Here is a 17,400-nt window from a genome sequence, read left to right on the forward strand (position 1 = left end):
AGTAGATAATCACAAATCATTTTTAAAATATGGTAAAAGTTATTCACCAACTAATATTGATGTATTCATTATCGACGGAGTAGTAGAAAAATTCATGGTTTGATTAGCTCCTTTCTAAATTTTTCATTCCTTTTTATGATTGTGTTTCAAACATCTGCTTTGTTTTAATTGTTTTCCTTCCTTTCTTTACTTTTTAACTTCTCAGGAACATCAAACAAGTTTCATTGAACATGCATGCATCAAGGAGAAAAAAAATTCAACAACGTACCAAATAAATTTTAAAAAAAAGTCATGAAGGGAAGAAGGATAACAAGCAATGGAAAAACAAAAACAAAAACAACAAAGCTCCTCGGAAGAAAATTTAGAGATGAAGAGAAGAGATCTCAAAATGGACAATTTTTCGTCGGCTTTAGCATAAAATAATAGTCAAATCATTGACGGTAAGCGTTAGATATATACAAATTGGAATTTATTTATTTATTTATTTATTTTTCTCATTAAAAACATTATTGAATAAGATAAAGAAACAAATATGTTAAATATATTAGTTGCATTTATGTTGTTTTTAATACCCATAACTGCAGCACATAAATATTAGACATTGAAGAGAAATAAATAGTTGTTGATAACCTATATGAGAGAATGTCACGAGTTTTCTCTAATATTTAAAATAGAGTAGATAATCACAAATCATTTTTAAAATATGGTAAAAGTTATTCACCAACTAATATTGATGTATTCATTATCGACGGAGTAGTAGAAAAATTCATGGTTTGATTAGCTCCTTTCTAAAATTTTCATTCCTTTTTATGATTGTGTTTCAAACATCTGCTTTGTTTTAATTGTTTTCCTTCCTTTCTTTACTTTTTAACTTCTCAGGAACATCAAACACGTTTCATTGAACATGCATGCATCAAGGAGAAAAAAAATTCAACAACGTACCAAATAAATTTTAAAAAAAGTCATGAAACCTTTCTTTACTTTTTAACTTCTCAGGAACATCAAACAAGTTTCATTGAACATGCATGCATCAAGGAGAAAAAAAATTCAACAACCTACCAAATAAATTTTAAAAAAAGTACATGAAAGGAAGAAGGATAACAAGCAATGGAAAAACAAAAACAAAAACAACAAAGCTCCTCGGAAGAAAATTTAGAGATGAAGAAAAGAGATCTCAGAATGGACAATTTTTCGTCGGCTTTAGCATAAAATAATAGTCAAATCATTGACTGTAAGCGTTTGATATATGAAAATTGAAATTAATTTTATGCAAGAGTTAATCTAATATCCTATTTAGTATGATATTCTATATGATCGACTCACTACAAATTGCACCATATTCTTTTTTTTTTTTTAAATAATCAAATATATTACTACTAGCTGAGCATATAATTATGTGTTTAAAGCTTCAGAATAAAAAAATTAAAAATTAATAATCAAAACCAAAAAAACGCAAAAATAAAATTATTAGGAATATTTTTAAAGTTGTTAGAATCTAAAATAGGTTAAGAATCTTACGTTTCAAAATCATTGTACAATTACAAATATATATACATATAAAAAGAAAATTTTAAAATTATTTATATTTAGCCTACAAAATAAAATAAAAAATTAAGTATTAAAATCAATAAAAATGGACACCTTAACTTTGTCACTTCTTCTGATGATGATAGAATATGATTTCTTTATGAAAAGAGAAAGAGAGAGTATCTCATGATTCTTCAAGATATTGATATAAGAAGAAAAGTCATGTAACAAATGTTCTCTTAAAAAAATAAAATTTAAAAGGATATTGCACTATAATGTTTTCTACAAGAAAATTTGTATTGAGAAAAAAAATTAAATCATACTGATTGAAAAACTTATAGAAAAACTGATGAGTGATAAGAAGAATTATTTAAAGAAAGAATCAATTTAATTATTAAATTAGGAAAAGTATAAAGAGAAATATATGCTGTCAATTATCATTTGAAAGGATCCTAAATTAGTTCTCACATTATTACTTTCCATTTTTATTCTTCTTCCGTTCTTTTTTTAAAAAAAATCTTTAATTTTTTTGTTTCATTTTTCCTTATGTATTTTTAATTAATGTTTTTTTATTGTGATTTGAAAGGATCCTAAATTAGTGCTAGCGTTATTTCTTTCAATTTTTTATTTCTCTAATTTCGTTTTTTTGTAAATTTTATTATTTATTTATTTTTCCGTTTTTTTCCTTATTTACCACCTTTAATTAATGTTTGTTTTATTTTTTTTATTTATCTTTAATTATACTTTATAATCTTAGAAATAATGAATATATATATTATTCTTCCGTTCTTTTTTTAAAAATATTCTTTAAATTTTTTGTTTCATTTCTCCTTATGTATCTTTAATTAATGTTTTTTTTTTTTTTATTGTGATTTGAAAAGATCCTAAATTAGTGCTCACATTATTTCTTTCAATTTTTTATTCTTCTAATTCAGTTTTTTGTAAATTTTATTATTTAATTTTTTTCCGTTTTTTTTCTTATGTACCACATTTAATTAATGTTTGTTTTATTTTTTTTATTTATCTTTAATTATACTTTATATTCTTAGAAATAATGAATATATATTTATACACATACATATATTAATTTTGGTGACACTTTTTAAATTTTAAAGACTAAAAGACAAAAATATCAATGGTAACCATATTTAATTTTGTTCATCAACAATCATATTAATTTTCTTACTTCATTACCTTAATCTGATAATTAATGTCATTTATATCATTTCCTTAAATCACTTTCTTTTAAAATAAAAATCTACTTTTTATGTTTATTTAATATAAGAAATTAGTTATTATTATATTTGTAACAAATATATTAATATTTATTAATGTAATTCGATTTTATATTTTATAAATAAATTAGATCATCTCTTCTGCTAAAGATCTATACGATTATACTCATATCAAATAATAAAGTTAAAAAATAAGAAAAATGATGACACTCTTCTTAATTCAAATATTTATTTAACTTTATAAAAAAAATTACGTTTTTTCTTTTAACTTTTTTTTTAAAAAAATAACTGCTCAAAAATTTGTCTTGGAAGTTTATCTATTTTGCATTTTTCCAAATTTTAAATCATTTCATCATTAATGCTATTAATTTTTTCCTTAAATTACTTTTTTTTCCTTCTTTGTTCTTTTTACTTTTGTTTCTTTATTTATTTTAAAATATTAGTTATTGGTATATAGGTTTTTGAGTATTTTTTTGTACTTCTATAAAAAAAAATTGAATTATGCCTAATTTAAAGAAAATAATTAATTAGGTGAATTCTTTTATTGAAATGGAAAACAAGATCTATTTTTTTTCTCTTCTTAGATTACTTTAGGTTAACAATTTTAGTTTTTTTTTTAAAATGAAATTTAAAATTTAAAATTATTAGAAGTAGAATTTTCAATAAATAATGTATTCACAATTTTTTTATCTGCGTGAAATTGATTAAAATTCGTGAATACTTATATATTGTCTATTTGGTTCTTCGATTGATTTTTAAATAATAGTTAATTACTTCATGTATAAATGATATCATGTTGAATTAAAGTTAATTGGAAATGGACAAGATATTGTATTAAAATCTTAATTTGGTAATTCGATTTTTAAAAATGTTATAACATTATTATGTCAATTTTTTTTAAAAAAAATAATTGATCGTTTTCTCTGATGTCAACTTAATGTGAAGATATTATTTCTTTTCTTAATTATTTTATTTAAGAGAAAACACAAATTCTGGCTCTAATCAAAATAGAATTTGCCTTTTTATTTCTATTTAATTTATAAAAAAATTCATTTTAAATTACAGTTATACCGCGCGAAGCGCGGACAAGTTTCCTAGTTTATTATAATATCAAACATATAATCTCTGAGTTTTCTGGATACGGGGTCGTATATGTTAGGGAGCGTTTTATCTCATTGGACTTTTCAGTGTGAATCTGGATTTAGTTGGGTGGGAAAAAACAAAAAAGATTATTCCCCAACATCTTTTTATAGTATCAAGATGCCAAACATTTCTAGCTTATCAAATCTGCTACATAAAGTTAACAAAACAATCAATTCTTTTATTAGATGAGAGGTGATATATATCAACATATTTTATTTTTACAAAAGAACAAAACTAGTTTGATGTGTAATATGGTGAAGCTTATCCAAATTAAGAACATGTTAGAGTTACAAAACCATTGATATAGGTGGCTACAAGTTAGATGATGTTAGTTCATGAAGAAAATAAAAGCCAATCAAATTACACCAGCAACATACTCAGAATAGTTCTACAAGTAGGGTCTGAAGGGAATAGAGTCTAGAGACGATGTCTCCGATAGATTGGTAGCTCAAGAAAACTCGTGTTTCAAAATAATTTGAAAAAAAAAATACAAAGTATAAAAGAGTACAATGAAAATATTGAAGAAAAAAAATACTGATAATAAAATAATAGGATAACCAAAATAAAAAGAATAACAATAATAGGATTGAACAATTAGCTAATGCCAACATAATAATAATAATAATACTAGTAAGGGAGCAAATAGTTTCTCCGGACTGATAACTTTCTCTACCACTAGAAAGAGATGAAAGAAATCTCTCGATTAACCGTCTATCCATGTCCTCGAAAAGCTAAAAATATGATTATGCCGAATCTCACTTGTCCTCAATTCTTTTTCGATCTATATATCAATCAAATTGCACCAACAAATACAAATCAAATTTGAAGCTGCATGGCTAATATACCATTTACCCATCCACAATTATCTTGAAAATTGCTCATTAAACAGGTTAAGTCATATAAACCTAAAAAAGTTGAACACTATCAATATGTAACTCACGTTTCCTTTTTGTTGTAAATATAAAAATATTCCTGTTCAAAAATTACGTTGTTACAATCGGTTAATTTCTTTTTTTATAGATAATTTAATTAAATATTATTCTTTCAAAACTAATGCCATTAAGTTGTATAGCAATTTTAAAAAGTTTACACCATCAAATTATTTTAACATATCGATTACTTAGCCTCGCTTATGAAGATCGACAAAATTAAATTTACAAAATATATTTTTAATTTATATTATTTGTTCATGGACAAAAGATTTGATCGAGTGAATTAATATCATCAATATTCATATTGAAACTCGATTAAATTTATTCAAGTTTTTAATAAAAACACGATTTTATATTTAGAAAAATTCAAATTCGAAACATTTTTGTTAGATAAAGGAGTGTTTGTCTCCGTCGCGACGTTTTGTTAGATGAAGGAGTGCTTGTCATTCCACCGCAACGTGATTGGCGACAAGAGATCTTCATCTCCCTCACGATGCTAACAAAAAAAACTTGAGTCTACTGTATTTCTACTCGTCCATACGAAAATCTGACGCCATTAGTGATGAGATATGAGTGTGATGTAGTTGAGTAGTTAGGTAATTCACTAGATGATCAAGGATAGTATAGACATTTTGTATTGTTTGTTATAACTAATTCCTTTCAAGTTAGTTAGAAGATAGAATCTATAAATAGTATTTTTCAGCATTGTAACAATTAGTCTTTGAGCTCAAACAATGAGAGTTTCTCTCCTTCAATGTTAGCTCCTTGTTAATGGAGGTTTTGTGTTAATTCAGCTTAGTTCATTTACCTTCATGGTATCAGAGCCACACACAGTAATTACTGTGATAGGCGATTTCAATTAAGAATTATAGAATCGAGTTACAGATTCACAGATTCATCAGTTCGTCAGTTGATCTACAACTTTTACACAAGTTCTTGGGTGAAATCTGTAAGTAATTAATGAGTAATTAGCTTCCGCAAACAATTGTTGATCAACAGTGAATCAGGATGACGAATAAGAGAACAACTGCAGATTCGATTCAAGGCAACAATGGTGAAAACACAGGTGTATTAATGCCAATACCTAATTCTGTAATTGGGCAAGGTATTGACTACAATCATCCTCTTTTTCTTAGTCCTACAGATTTAAGTGGAGTGAATCTTATTTCGTTTCAATTACTTGGAATTTAGAACTACTCTTTATGGAATAGATCGATTACACTAGCATTGTTAGGACACAATAAACTGGGGTTAATTGATGGAACCTGTAATAAAGAGATGTTCAGTGAAGAATTGTGGGGACAATGATGTAGTACTGCCCTGGTTGATGAATTTAGTGTCAAAAAGTTTACTAAGTGGAATTGCATTTGCTACAAGTGCTTCTCATGTTTGGAGTGATTTAAAGGAGAGATTTGATAGAGTAGATGGGTCGAGAACCTATAGTCTTCATAAAGACATTGTATCACTACAACAGGGGACTGTTTCTGTTTCTGTGTATTACACTAGACTCAAGACCTTGTGGGATGAGTTTGAGGTTGTAGTTCCTTTTCCTGGATGCAATTGTGCTAAGTCGAAAGAGTTTGTAAATCACCTGAGCAGACAAAAATTGTATTAGTTTTTAATAGGGCTTAATGAGTCCTATAATCAGGCTAGAAGTCAAATTTTAATGATGAATCCCTTACTAACCGTTAATCATGCTTATGCTATGGTAGTAGGAGATAAAAGTCAAAAAGCTGTGGTTTCACACATTAGCAACATGGGGCTGAGTTTTGAGAGTATGAATTCTATGGCAATGTACTCTAAATCTGCTATTGGTTCTACTTCAGGAGTAAATCAAAGGTTTAAACGAAACCCCCTTCTCATTTGTGATTTCTGTAAATGTAAGGATCATAGTAAAGAATTTTGCTACAAAATTGTGGGGTATCCTCTTGATTTCAAGTCTAAAAAGAAGGTTCAAGGTGTTCCTTCAGGCTACAACAATCCTGCTCCAGGTGGTGTTCCTTCAGGCTACAATAATCCTGGTCCAGGTCAATAGTAAAGAATTTTGCTACAAAATTGTGGGGTATCCTCTTGATTTCAAGTCTAAAAAGAAGGTTCAAGGTGTTCCTTCAGGCTACAACAATCCTGCTCCAGGTGGTGTTCCTTCAGGCTACAATAATCCTGGTCCAGGTCAAGCTCATTTTTCTTATGGCTTGAATACTAATGTGCATGAAGCAGGATGGAATCTGAAGTATGCTACTGCACAAAGTGAGCATGGAAGAGTGGATAGTAATAGGATTCCTAAAGCAGTAAGTCAAGCAGAAATGGATGTGAAACAATTACTGAAGGGTTGTACATTCACAAAAGAACGGTATGATCATGTTCTTAGAGGTCTCACACAAAACCAAGGCACTGCAACATTTGAGAGCAATACCACTTTTGCTGCTCACACTGCAGGTAAATCCTTGTTTGTTTCTGAGAAAAATGAAGTGTGGATTGTAGATTCTGGTGCAACAAATCACATGGTTTCTCAGATGAACATGTTTATAAAAGGTTTTGTGTCAGAATTGCAAATTCCTAAAATTGTATATCTGCCTAATGGAGGTACTACTCAAGTCACTCATGTTAGTTCTTATGCATTAACAGATAAGAGTGTTATCTCCAATGTATTTTACTTACATGAATTCAAGTATAACTTGATGTCGGTAAGTAAATTGACAAAGGAACTTGATTGCTCAGTTACATTCTTCCCTAACTTCTGTATTCTCCAGGAGCTTTATAGTAAGAAGGTGAGAGTGGTTGGTAAAGAAGTCGGGTGTCTGTATACTCAAGGTCCTGGAAGTGATGAAAAGAATACTGCATTGACAGTAGCCCAAGTACCATCTGATATGGAATTGTGGCATCAAAAGCTAGGACATGTGTCATCTGTAGTACTAGCTAAAATATTTGATTTGAATATCAATAGTATATGTAAGGTTTCCAAATGTTTAGTATGTCCTTATGCAAAACAGACTAGACTTACTTTTCCATTTAGTAGTATCAAGAGTTGTAACAACTTTGACTTGATTCATGTTGATCTTTGGGGTCCATACAATACATCTACTTTTGATGGCAATAAGTATTTCCTTACCATTGTTGATGATTTTTCCAGAATGACTTGGCTCTTCTTACTTAAACACAAGCTTGATGTGTGTGTGGCATTAAATGTTTTTCTGCAGTATGTTAAGAATCAATTTTCTAAACAAGTCAAGGTGATAAGATCTGACAATGGTAATGAGTTTGTAAACTCAGTATGTACTACAATGTTTCAGGATTTGGGTATTATTCATCAAAGGTCTTATCCTTATAGCCTTCAACAAAATGGGGTAGCTGAGAGGAAACATAGACACTTACTAAAAGTGGCAAGGGCATTGAGGTTTCAAGGAAAAATTCCATTGAAGTATTGGGGACATTGTGTTCTAATTGCAGCATATCTCATCAATAGAGTTCCTAGTAGTGTTCTTAACTATCAAAGTCCCTATGAAAGATTATATGGAAGTAAGCCTAGATTGACACACTTAAGAACTATTGGGTGTTTGTGTCTTGCTAAAAATCTAGTTGAACATGACAAGATGATGCCAAGATCTAAGTCTGCAGTTCATATGGGGTATTCAGAGACATAGAAAGGTTATGATTTATTTGATCTTACTGCTAAGACATTCTTTGTTAGCAGAGATGTTATATTTAGAGAGGATCTATTTCCTTTCTCACAGATCAAGATGCCTGAAAGCCATTTCTTGTTTCAAAATCCACTGCCAGACTCAGCTGTTCTACTTGATACCTCCACTACTCAGTCCTTTCAAACACCTAGTTCTATCAATGATGAACTATCATTTCTTGAAGGTTCATCTGTGTTACCAGATGTTGAGGTTATTTCTTCAGATGTTTCTGATCCAGTTGTGAACCAGTTCCAGCAGTCACAGAAACTGTTATGCCAGTTGATCCCAGAAGATCTACAAAAACCAAACATACCCTTTATGGCTCAAAGATTTTGTCTCCTAAAAAATGCATTCAGAAGTGAAATATTCTGTGTGCAATTATATCAGTTACAATCATCTGTCTCCTACTTATTGTCATATATTGCTGCTACATCTTCAGTTAGAGAACCTACCACCTATTCAGAGGTTGTGAAGGACACTAGGTGGGTAGATGCTATGAAGGCTGAGATTCAAGCAATTGAAGATAATAAGACTTGGGAGATAACTGATCTACCAACAAGAAAGAAACTTATTGGTTGCAGGTGGGTTTACAAAATTAAATACAAGTCCATAGGAGAGATAGAAAGGTTTTAAGCAAGGTTAGTTGCTAAGGGGTATAGTCAGCTGGAAGTTATAGACTATCAAGAAACTGTTTCACTTGTTGTGAATATGGTGATTGTGAGGACAGTGGTGTCTTTAGCTGCTTCAAGACACTGGAACATTCATCAAATGGATGTTTTCAACGCCTTTTTGCAGGGTGATCTTGAAGATGAGATTTATATGCAGCTCCCTCAAGGCTTTGTTAGTCAAGGGGAGAAAGTATACAGACTAACAAAGTCATTATATGGGCTAAAACAGGCTCCAAGGCAGTGGAACCACAAGCTGACTAAGGCTCTTACTATCCTCAACTTCAAACAAAGTCAATATGATCATTCCTTATTTATCAATAAGTCAGAAGCATGTATGATTGTGGTGTTAATATATGTGGATGATATGATGATTACAGGCAGCAGTTTGAAGTTAATAGAAAAGACAGAGCTGGAATTGCAACATGCTTTTAAAATAAAGGACTTAGGTGAACTGAATTATTTTCTAGGCATTGAGTTCACTAGGTCAGCAGAGGGTATATTGATGCATCAAAGAATATGCTTTGGAACTTATAGCTGGGGTTGGGATGTTAGCAACTAAGCCTGCATGTACCCCTATTGATGTTAATGTTAAACTAACCTCAAAACAGTATGATGAACATGAGAAAAGACATGGAGCTCTTGAAGATCCTTTAGTAGATCAGACAATATATCAAAGGTTAATTGGAAAACTATTGTATTTGAACATGACAAGACCCGACTTGTCTTTCAGCACACAGAACCTGAGCCAATTCTTACAACAACCAAAAGAAATTCCACATGGATGCAGCCTTAAGAGTAGTGAGATATCTGAAAAAATAGCCTGGACAGTGGTTATTGTTTTCTAGATCTTCTGATGAAGTAGTCACTGCATTTTGTGATGCAGATTGGGCATCTTGTCCACTTACCAGAAAATCAGTAACATGTTATGTGGTTAAGATAGGTAACTCCTTGGTGTCATGGAAGGCAAAGAAGCAAACTATATTGTCCAAGAGCTCAGCTGAAGCTGAATACAGAAGCCTTGCATCCATTGTTTCAGAGTTAATTTGGTTACTTGGATTACTTAAAGAAATAGAAGCTGAAGTGCAGCTACCAGTGCAAGTGTATAGTGATAGTAAAGTTGTCATACAGATTGCTGCAAATCCTGTATATCATGAAAGGACAAAGCATATTGAGATAGATTGTCATTTTATAAGGGAAAGATTACAACAATGTTTGACTGCAAATGTATTGACAAAAGAGCTATCAAAATATCAACATGAATATCTCTTATCCAAGTTAGGTGTCTTGAACATTTTCGCCCCACCTAACTTGAAGGGGAGTGATGAGATATGAGTTTGATGTAGTTGAGTAGTTAGTTAATTCACTAGATGATCAAGGGTAGTATAGACATTTTGTATTGTTTGTAATAACTAATTCCTTTCAAGTTAGTTAGTTAGTTAGTTAGAAGATAGAATCTATAAATAGTATTTCCAGCATTGTAACAATGAGAGTTTCTCTCCTTCAATGTTAGCTCCTTGTTAATGAAGGTTTTGTGTTAATTCAGCTTAGTTCATTTACGTTCAATTAGCAGTACTGAGAATTTCACAAATGGAAGAACAAACGTTCAAAGTAATCGGGTCGGTTCTATTATCCCCTAATTCAACAAATTTCACATCGTCAGAGCTAAAATGAAATCTGGTTATTGTCTGTGTTAACCTGTCATTTTCATGGAGTTTTGTTAAATTTGAGGTTGAAACTCGAAACCCATTTTTTATTTTTTTTAGCTTGAAAGGGTTAAGTAGTTGAGATTTCAATTCAAACTAATTCCAAAATGACATTTTTTTTTGTGGCTTCTGAATTGCATGATGTTTAGGGTTTCCTCGAGTGGCTGAAAAGTTGATTCTTGAGAATGACGTAACAGGTGAGCACTTATTCATTTGTTAATTCATTGTATGACTGTGTTTCATAATATTAAATTACTCTATCTTGATTATTTTATGCATGTTTTATACTTTCCAGTAAGATTACAAAGATTTAAGTAATAATTAAACCAGATTATATACCCAAAATAGAAAAATTAGTTGTTAATATCGAGATCCTCTTGAAGATCCTTCTTGTTCATAATAACCAACATGTTGTAAGATATTCTTTTGTGATTAAAATACCATTTTGCCTGTCTGCTTTTTTGAAAAAGCTTTGAGGATGTGAATGAGCCACGTACATGGAAAAAAATAGAAGAGGGAACGAGTGGATTTTAGATAATGGGGAGCTTCCTCTACTGTCCCCACATGGTTTTTTTTTCTTCAAAGAAACCATTTTTTTTTAGAGTAATCCAAAAGAGAATTGATTTTTACTCATTTTAAACATCAGGTCTAGAACAACAACTGTATGTATTCTTTTGTGCAAGAAAAAAAGAAGTATAAAAAAAGCTTGTTTTTTTGGGTTCATTTTGTATTGTTGAGGAAAAATACTTTTATTTTTGGCTATATTGTGAGGTTGTGGTGTTTCCTCGGAATAAAGCATACTTTTTGGTTTTGTGCTTTAAAGTTGAAGTATTTGGGGTGTGTGGTTCTTGTTCTTTTGTATGCTCTGGATGAAATAAAAGCTCAGCTTCTCTCCTTGGTAATCTCTTTCTCTCTCTAATGAAAGCGTGTAGCATAGCATGCCCTTGTGCATTTTGATGAGGCATTGGATTCTGTCTGCTGATTCTTTTTAGAGTGAGTTTGTCTCTCAGGAAGACCTTAGATTGCTTTTTTTGCTTGTCTGTACTATTTTTCTGGGTAAATAGGTTGATAACTTGAATAAAATGAAGTTGAGAGATTTATGAGATGATGGGTTTGGCCTGCCTTTTAGTGAAAATGTGTTCTTGATTCGGTATGGCTATGGTGAAAGTGAAAGGATGTGCTAGGATTCTAAGAATTTCCCAACTGGTAAATGTTGTGGCCCTTGGGATACATACAAGTTATACGTAGATAACAATGGAGGGTTCATCTGAATCTGGCTGGGAGGGATCAGATAGTTATAGGGGTTTAAATTCTTCAGCTCTTATGGACAGGAATCCTAGATTTCAAACAAGCAGCATTAGGTCCTCCAATGATGTGTTGCATGATTCTGGGTTTGTTCCAGGTAGAAAGGGGAGGGAGAGAATTGAGTTCCCTCCCATAAACTGTCGTAAAGCCCAAGGTGGGGTTGCAGAGGATAGGCTCACTGTAGACCGAGGTGGTCGCGGAACAGACTGTAGTGGTGTTAGTTTGAGGCAGTGGCTGGACAACCCAGAGAGGGCTGTTGATGCTCTTGAATGTTTGCACATATTCACCCAAATTGTGGAGATTGTAAACCTGGCACATTCACAGGGAATAGTTGTTCATAATGCACGACCTTCATGTTTTGTCATGTCCTCTTTTAAACGTATTGCCTTCATTGAATCCGTATCCTGCTCGGATTCAGGTTCAGATTCATCAGATGATGGTTTAAACAGCCAAACTGTCGAGTTAAAGGATTCATCCTCAGTTTTGCCTCATGAGTCGGATGATCTGGGGAGTCAAAGTTCTCAGCTTGAGAAGATTTCTGTAAAAGCTTCTACCGGATTATCTGAAAACTGTTGCTTGCAGTCAAGCTCAGGCGATATGGTTCAGACTTTAGAAGCTAGTATGAACAGACAAGAAGAAGAAAAGCAGCACACCTTCCCAATGAAACAGATGTTGCTCATGGAAACCAATTGGTACACGAGTCCAGAAGAAATTGCTGATGCCCCAAGCTCTTGTGCTTCAGACGTTTACCGACTTGGAGTCCTTCTTTTTGAGGTTAGTACTCGTTAACTAACATGTTGCTAAAGGGTCTGCTGAGTTGTATTTCTCATGACTGCAAAGCTGAAACTTGGTGTTTTAATGATTTATTATAATTTTGAGCAGCTATTCTGCACCTTTAGCTCACCAGAAGAGAAAAGCACAACTATGCATAGTCTGAGACACCGTGTCCTCCCTCCTCAGTTGCTGTTGAAATGGCCTAAAGAAGCTTCATTTTGCTTATGGTTACTGCACCCCGAGCCGAGCAATAGGCCAAAAATGGGGTGAGCATTCTTTTTATGCATCAACCGGATAATTTTTTTTCCTTGCCAAAAATGCCTTGTTGATTTGTTGTCACAGTCTTCTTATACCTACTTTAATCTGTAGCTCATTATGTAGTGCTTGGTTTTCCAAGCTGTTGTTGACATAGAATGTACACTACACTGTTTCGGTTACCGCACTATTTTGATGTTGTTACTGTTCATTTTCTAAATGCTTTGTACTGCTTTCCTTATTAGCTGCCGTGTTTTCTTCACCATCGTTTTTCCTTTTCATAACTATTTTGATTTGAGTTACGGTTCGTTGCATATATGTGCCACACTGCTTTGCTATTAGTTGTAATGTTTCTCCCCAATACCCTTTTTCGCTTTATAACTGCTTTGATTTGCTTGAGCGGAGGTCTTTCGTAAACAACATCTCTACCTCGAAGAGGTAATAAGGACTGCTTACCCTCTACTCTCCCAGACCCCACTTTGTAGGATTTCACTGGGTATGTTGTTTTTGTTGTGTAACTATTTTGATTTGCTGCACTTGAATTGATGGTCCTTTTGGAAACAACCTCTATGCCTCCACGAGGTAGGGTTAAGGACCACGTACACTCTACCTTACCATAACTCCACTTGTGGGATTTCACTGGCAGGTTGTTGTTGCTGCATTAAATGGTAGTCTTTACCTGTTTATCAGATTCATTTCAGGCATCAAAAATGATTTACTTGAAGAATCTACTGTCGCTAAAATCTTAATTCAGTTTATCTTTAACAGCAATGTCCCTGTCTCCTCTGTACTTGTTATTCTGATTCTACTTTTCACATCGATGACAGTGACTTGCTAGAAAGCGACTTCCTTAATGCTCCAAGAGATGAGTTTGAAGAACGTGAAGCAGCAATACAGCTTAGAGAAGAAATAGAGGAGCAAGAGTTATTGCTGGAATTCCTTTTGCTAATTCAACAGCGAAAGCAGGAGGCTTTGCACAACTTGCGTGAGATTGTATCTTTTTTATCATCTGACATAGAAGAGGTCTCAAAGATGCAGAAAACCTTCAGAGACAAAAGGGATTCAAATCAGGAGCCAGTAAAGGATTCAGGTTCGGGGAAGATAAATATTGCTGAAGATGATGAAGCTGGGTGCTTTGGATCTAGAAAGAGATTTAGGCCAGGCCTTTCGATACACACAGCTGAGGAATACAATGGCAATCCAGATGAGTCTGAGAAACATGTCGAAAACAAAGGGAGCATTCTAGCAAACAATTCCCGGTTGATGAAGAACTTCAGGAAATTAGAGGCAGCTTATTTCATGACAAGACGTAGGGTTATCAAACCGACTGGCAAACCACTGAATAGACATTCTCAGGCAAGTACGGATTGTAGAACTTCAGTTCTGGCACCCGAAAGAAGTTCATTGAGTAATTTGTCATCCAAAGAGGGGTGCAATGAGGATAGACAGAATGGATCGATCAATTCATTCCTGGAGGGACTGTGCAAGTATCTATCTTATAGCAAGCTGGAAGTGAAGGCCAACTTGAAGCAAGGGGATCTTCTAAATTCTTCCAATCTTGTATGTGCTCTAGGCTTTGATCGTGATGGTGAATTTTTTGCAACTGCTGGTGTAAATAAGAAGATCAAAGTTTTTGAATATAATTCAATTGTTGATGAGGACCGCGATATCCACTATCCAGTTGTTGAAATGGCTAGTAGATCTAAGCTAAGCAGCATATGTTGGAATGGCTATATTAAAAGCCAGATCGCTTCAAGTAACTTTGAAGGTGTGGTGCAGGTGAGCTATATTCATGATCATGGTTGCTTTTCTGTTTAAATTAATTGGGATGAAGTTTGTTGAATTCCTTTCCAGGTATGGGACGTCACAAGAAGTCAGGTTTTCATGGAAATGAGAGAACATGAAAGGCGTGTCTGGTCTGTTGACTTTTCTGTAGCAGATCCAACCATGTTGGCTAGCGGGAGTGATGATGGTTCTGTCAAACTCTGGAATATCAATCAGGCAATTCTATTTCTGCACTTGGTGGATGTCAGCTTTGAAACTAAACGTACTACAGTCATCTAGTTATGTTGATGTGTAGATAAAACCTGTGTGTAATAAGTTGTTTTTCTTAACTGGGTTGGTACTGCAGGGAGCAAGTGTTGGAACCATCAAAACAAAAGCCAATGTCTGCTGCGTTCAGTTCCCCTTTGATTCTGGTCGCTCCCTTGCTTTTGGTTCAGCAGATCACAAGATATATTACTATGATCTACGTAACTCAAAAATGCCTCTATGCACATTAATCGGGCACAACAAGACTGTGAGCTATGTCAAGTTCATAGATTCCACAACGCTTGTGTCTGCATCTACAGATAACACGTTAAAGCTATGGGATTTGTCAATTTGCACATCCCGGATTGTTGATAAACCTCTTCAGTCATTTACTGGACACATGAATGTAAAGGTATTTTTCTTTATCCGTGTCACCTGAAGAAGACAGATTTTCATGTTTTCACTCTACTCTTTGCTGCAGTTGAAAAGATGGGTTGTCATACATACAATTTGTAACATAGGAGATCATCCCTGAAATAATTTCTCAACAACTTCAGTTGTGGTTAAATGTGCTTTTACTGTGAATGAGATAGAACATTAATCTAATAAAAGTATTGTTGCATTTCAGAACTTTGTTGGCTTATCTGTATCTGAAGGTTACATTGCTACTGGCTCAGAGACAAATGAGGTATCATCATTTACTATATATCAGATATATCACTATTATTACTTGCTTACTAATTTCATCGTAGATGAGGCTTTAGCAATGGTTACATTGTGATGAAAAATGTTTGTTCCGGGTACTGGTTAAATTAAGCATATGCATATATAGGCTGGAAACATAGGGGGCTGCAATCACAATGTTGTATATATGTTCAAGCTATTTGTCAAAAATATATATAAATTCTAGCTAGTTGTGTCTAAGCATTTTGGTTGATGCTGTTTGTAAATAAACAAATGTATGCCTCACAACCTCTTATTTGATTTGAGTATGAAAGATGTACCGTAATCTTGCTCCACCCTGTTCGTCACAGGCCAGGGCTTGCGCCATTCCTGCTGATTCCAGTATCGATCCTACTTTAAATCTCTCTCATGTGTCTGTAGAAACTTCTCCATCCTTCTGGTCTTTATCTGATTTGTTCCCCATTAATCTACCCTGTGACCTCCATATTTATCCTCAAAGTTATGATTATTAGCCTCTCTCCCATGAATAATTCTGTTACTTTTAGGGGGCGTTTTTCCTTTTTTTCAGAATCAAAACATGGTGTGTGCGCACTACATTTTTCTCCATAGAAATCTAATCCTCTCATGTGTTGTTCACAAAACTTAATCTCACTTATCACTAGATCCCTTAAGGTGTGATTTTGATTTTCTTCTTGTTTCTCCTTTCCTCATTAATAGAGATCTTTCCTCTCCACTTACTCGTAACAGGCTTTTCTTCTGTAGAAGACTTTTTCCGAATGGCATAATTGTCCGACACTACATTCCTCGATCTTCAAAGAAAACTAATTGACAATTTTTCAATTAAATACAATAGAAATCAAGTCACGGTCTTGATGTTGTCTATTCAGAAAATTGCTAGAAAAATATTTTCAAACTATAATTTCCGCTTAACATTGCCGATAAAAAGAAGAAAAAAATTAAGTTGATTATATAACATTACATCGGAGATTATACTTTGCAATGGAAAATAAAAGAATTGAAACACATAATATAATAAAATGTATATTTATAAGAAGTCATGATGTCATTAGTAATTTGATGTGTACTTATCTACTCGATTATATACAAATTATCATAGAGCGACTAAATATTAAAATTTTTAGAGTACATGAACTGTCAAGTTGTAAAAAGGTATACAAAGAGTTGGATCGATGTTTGTCCCTAACACATGTAGAGGAGTGGAAGAGTTTTATAACATTAATTTAATTATCATTGTAGTTATCACTAAAAAAATAATATATGATAATAACTATTCAAAAAACAACTCCTTTAATGTGAAAAATTAAGATAGATAATTTTTACTTTAAATAATTACAAGTTAAATACATATTAATCACAGCTGCACATTTATTATAGCATAACTATAAAATAACTTTTTATTATAAATGTACACATAAATGAGAATTCTTTCTTCATTTTTTCATTAT

The 17,400-nt window shown here is 32.7% G+C and overlaps 1 protein-coding gene across 2 annotated transcripts in view; it reads left to right on the forward strand.

Moving 5' to 3' along the window:
* Positions 1-11,497: 11,497 nt before the first annotated feature.
* LOC102590416 (protein SPA1-RELATED 4-like) overlaps positions 11,498-17,400 on the forward strand; it is an 11,953-nt gene continuing 6,050 nt past the window's right edge. The window contains exons 1-6 of one of the 2 annotated variants that reach the window (XR_367371.2): positions 11,498-12,964; positions 13,073-13,230; positions 14,047-14,998; positions 15,074-15,266; positions 15,351-15,662; positions 15,879-15,938. Coding sequence is in view for 1 of the 2 variants with exons in the window: in XM_006348192.2 (XP_006348254.1) it covers positions 12,140-12,964; positions 13,073-13,230; positions 14,047-14,998; positions 15,074-15,220; positions 15,351-15,662; positions 15,879-15,938 (2,454 nt within the window). In the remaining variant the exon portion in view is untranslated. The remainder of the gene's footprint in view (positions 12,965-13,072; positions 13,231-14,046; positions 14,999-15,073; positions 15,267-15,350; positions 15,663-15,878; positions 15,939-17,400) is intronic. The other variant, XM_006348192.2, reaches the window with a different exon arrangement.

Source organism: Solanum tuberosum, unplaced genomic scaffold, assembly GCF_000226075.1.
Source record: "Solanum tuberosum cultivar DM 1-3 516 R44 unplaced genomic scaffold, SolTub_3.0 scf00096, whole genome shotgun sequence".
NCBI lineage: Eukaryota > Viridiplantae > Streptophyta > Magnoliopsida > Solanales > Solanaceae > Solanum > Solanum tuberosum.